A 3,236-nucleotide genomic window follows, 5' to 3' on the forward strand; every position below is an offset into this window, starting at 1 on the left:
AATCTGTTTTACCAAAACAGAAAAGCAGATGCTACCAGAAGAAACAACTAATGATGTAAACTACCCACAGTATCCCCATGCCACAACACAGCACTGCTGCACTGGCTGTGCAAACACAAGTCTGGCCTGAGCCCCACTGCACAGCCAGGTTCCACTCAGCTGCACAGCATAAGGAGCAAAACAGGAAAGTCTAAAAGCTGAAAAACACACAGGAAAAAGGGTAAAAAACGGCCCCATCTCCACATCCATGCATGTGATGCAGATTTGGAAATCAGTGGGGTGAGCAAAGCCCACACCATTCTAGTCCACTGCAGCTGGGCACAGTGACTACTGCTGGTTCCAGAGGTTCCCATTTGTGACACTCTGTCCGAATTTTCCCTCATCTGCCTCACGATTGTCATTGGGGACCACTGAAGAAAAAGACCCCCCTGTTTTAAATCTCTGGCTCTGTAGGAGAAAGTTACACACGCCACGGGCCCCGAGACCTGAGAGCATTGCTAAGCTATTGTTTTCACAGGTGTGTTTACTGTATGCCACACTGAGCTCAATGAAGGACATTGTGCCCTTTTTGCAACAATAGCTCTGGGATTTTTCCCCACCTCTCGGCCTGGCCAGACTTCTCCTGAGTTCTGGGTGGTCCCCTGCAGAAGACCCCTCTCACTCATTTGCAACCACTATGACAGACAAACTGAGATGTAAGAAGCCTCTTCACCAAAGAAAAACTGAGACATGAAACCCCTATGTGAGAGGGCCCCCTCTCACACTTTCCAAGGACTGGGACTGAAACCTCCAACCCAGGGGGCTGTGTCGGGGGAGGCAAGCTGACCAAAGCCAGATGGATGTTGCAGGTGCAGGCAGTGGATCAAGAAGACAACAGCTCTCACCCACTGCTGAGAACATAGACTGTGTGTACCCCTTTTCCAAACACCATTCTTTCCCCTGAAGGTACAATAGACTACCTTTGATTCGGTTTCAAAATTCATTCCCCTTCCCCCATCAAAAAAGAGTATAACTAGAGTCCAGATGCACTGCGCCTCTGAGATCTCCCTGGATGTGATCTGGTGGACTCCATCAGCTGGACATCGAAGGACTTTGCTGTTCTATATTTGGTAGCTATGTATCTTTCTTTTTTTTTTTCCTCCTCCCTCTTTTCCTTATTTTTTCCCTTTTCCCCCAATTCCTCCCCAACGCATTTTGCTGTGGTTATTTCAATAAAGGTGCATTTGTTTTGATTATCATTGCAAACCCCCTTGTACCATGTTGGTTTTTTGCACTCTGAGATCCCCCATGAACCATCACAAAACTCATCCGTGAGGACGGCTCGTGACACCATTAGCTGAGGGGATGTTCCTGCAGGCTCTGATGGATCCTGTTGGGCACTGTGCTGTCTGACCCAGAAATAAATGTTCTCTGTCTCAGAAGCAGTTGCAGCTCCTACTGCAGCAAAAGGACAAGACTCTCACAGAAAGGGCTCTAAATCCAGGCTGAGAGATTTCTTCAGAACTGCAAACACTGAGCAATTTCCCTGCATCCAAAGTCAGCTACTAAGGCACATCCCACAATTCATGAGCTTATTTAATTGTCTGAGCATGGATACCTCAGTCAAACTCAAGACCCCAAGTCTGTCAGGATTAAACTTAATACTGATACTGTGAGTAAATGTGAGGTGCCATTGAACAAAGATGTCATGACCAGAATCTGTAGAATTACTAAACATTAGGAATTCCCGAACTTTAAAGTGGAGGAAATATTTTGATATCCTAAAGTACGGCATTGCACACATACATGATTCTTGACAGGCAGAACGAGGCCACGGGGCACGTAACCAAAACCCAACACACAGAAACTCAGATTTTCTCTGCGTGTACAGATTCACACCTTCATGCCATAACCAAACAACAAAGACCCCTAAAAGGAAGCCATGCAGTTTCCATTTATTGAAATTATAAACAAGGAGTCTTTGAGTCTTTCAAGGAGTCAGACGTTTTGAGGGGTTGAAGAAATTTATTACAAGGTAGCTTCTGCAGCAGCATTCTAAGGGATTTTAGGGTACCAAGGTACTATAGTTTTGGCAACAGGTACAGGTTTCTGTGATCCATAAGGAGACACACCTGTAAATTCCCATAAACCCTCATTTCAATTGCCTTTGAGTCCCTTAATGCTCGCCTGGATTTAAGAAGAAAAGAAAATGAAAAAAATGTGATCAGTAACAGCAGGAAACTTTTCACCAGGGAGTCCAGATCAACCCCGAACTTCATCACAGTTCTGCATCTATCACTGCTAAACCAGGGAGAAGCTGAACAGCCTAAACACGGACAGCAAAGCTGTTCTGATTGCGAGAACTTGCTCTGCAGGCTACAAAACTCCTGAAGGGAGGGTGCAGGCAGGTGGGGTCGGTCTCTTCCACCGGGCAGCACTGACAGAACCAGAGGACTCAGTCTCAAGCTATGTCAGGGAAGGGATAGGTTGGATATTAGGAAGAAGTTTTTCACCGAAAGAATAATAAAGTACTAGAATGCTCTTCCCAGGGAGGTGGTAGAATCACCATGTCTGGATGTGTTTAAAAAAAGACTGGACATGGCACTTGATGCTATAGTCTAGTTGAGGTGTTAGGGCATAGGTTGGACTCGATGATCTTAGAGGTCTCTTCCAGCCTCATTATTCTGTGATTCTGTGAAAACCACCCAGGGACAGGGAAGTAAAGAAGGCTCTTTAGCTCCAGTTCTCTACAAACAGGATCAGTGGGACCACTCTGCAGCGTCCTGCAGAGCTAATGAGTGCGTGGGTGCCAGAAACTGCCCATGGAACTTAGATCATGAAAACCCCAAACTGCTGACAGAACATTCAGAAAAGGGGCCTCACTTCACACATTCTTTACCTAAAAAGCTAATAATACTTTTCCTAGAGGTAAACATCCACTTACAAAAGCTCATTCGCTTCAGTACCTGCTGCAGCCCTGTTCCCCTGTATCCAGCACTACGGCATCTATCAAGCACAGTGAGAAACGTCCCCAAGACCCCCGGTAACAAGTAGATGCTACTACTGTAGAGTGGGTTTAGCTCTGGCTTGGACTACATGACTACATCCTCCTGCTAGCCCCCATCCAGCCCCGCGGAATTATATCCTCCGCACAGCCGGATAATCCCGTCCATCCCCCGTGGGTTTACTCCAGGCAGTCCCTCCCTTCCAGCCCAAGTGCTGGGCTGGGCTGGGCTTTCCGGAGCCGCTGTCCGCCT

General features: G+C 46.9%; 1 protein-coding gene across 1 annotated transcript in view; it reads left to right on the forward strand.

Annotated features, from left to right (window-relative positions):
• Positions 1-676: 676 nt before the first annotated feature.
• BEAN1 (brain expressed associated with NEDD4 1) overlaps positions 677-3,236 on the forward strand; it is a 55,787-nt gene continuing 53,227 nt past the window's right edge. The window contains exon 1 of the mRNA XM_031062321.1: positions 677-695. Coding sequence (XP_030918181.1) covers positions 677-695 — 19 coding nt within the window. The remainder of the gene's footprint in view (positions 696-3,236) is intronic.

This window comes from Geospiza fortis, unplaced genomic scaffold (assembly GCF_000277835.1).
Source record: "Geospiza fortis unplaced genomic scaffold, GeoFor_1.0 scaffold18, whole genome shotgun sequence".
Taxonomy (NCBI): domain Eukaryota; kingdom Metazoa; phylum Chordata; class Aves; order Passeriformes; family Thraupidae; genus Geospiza; species Geospiza fortis.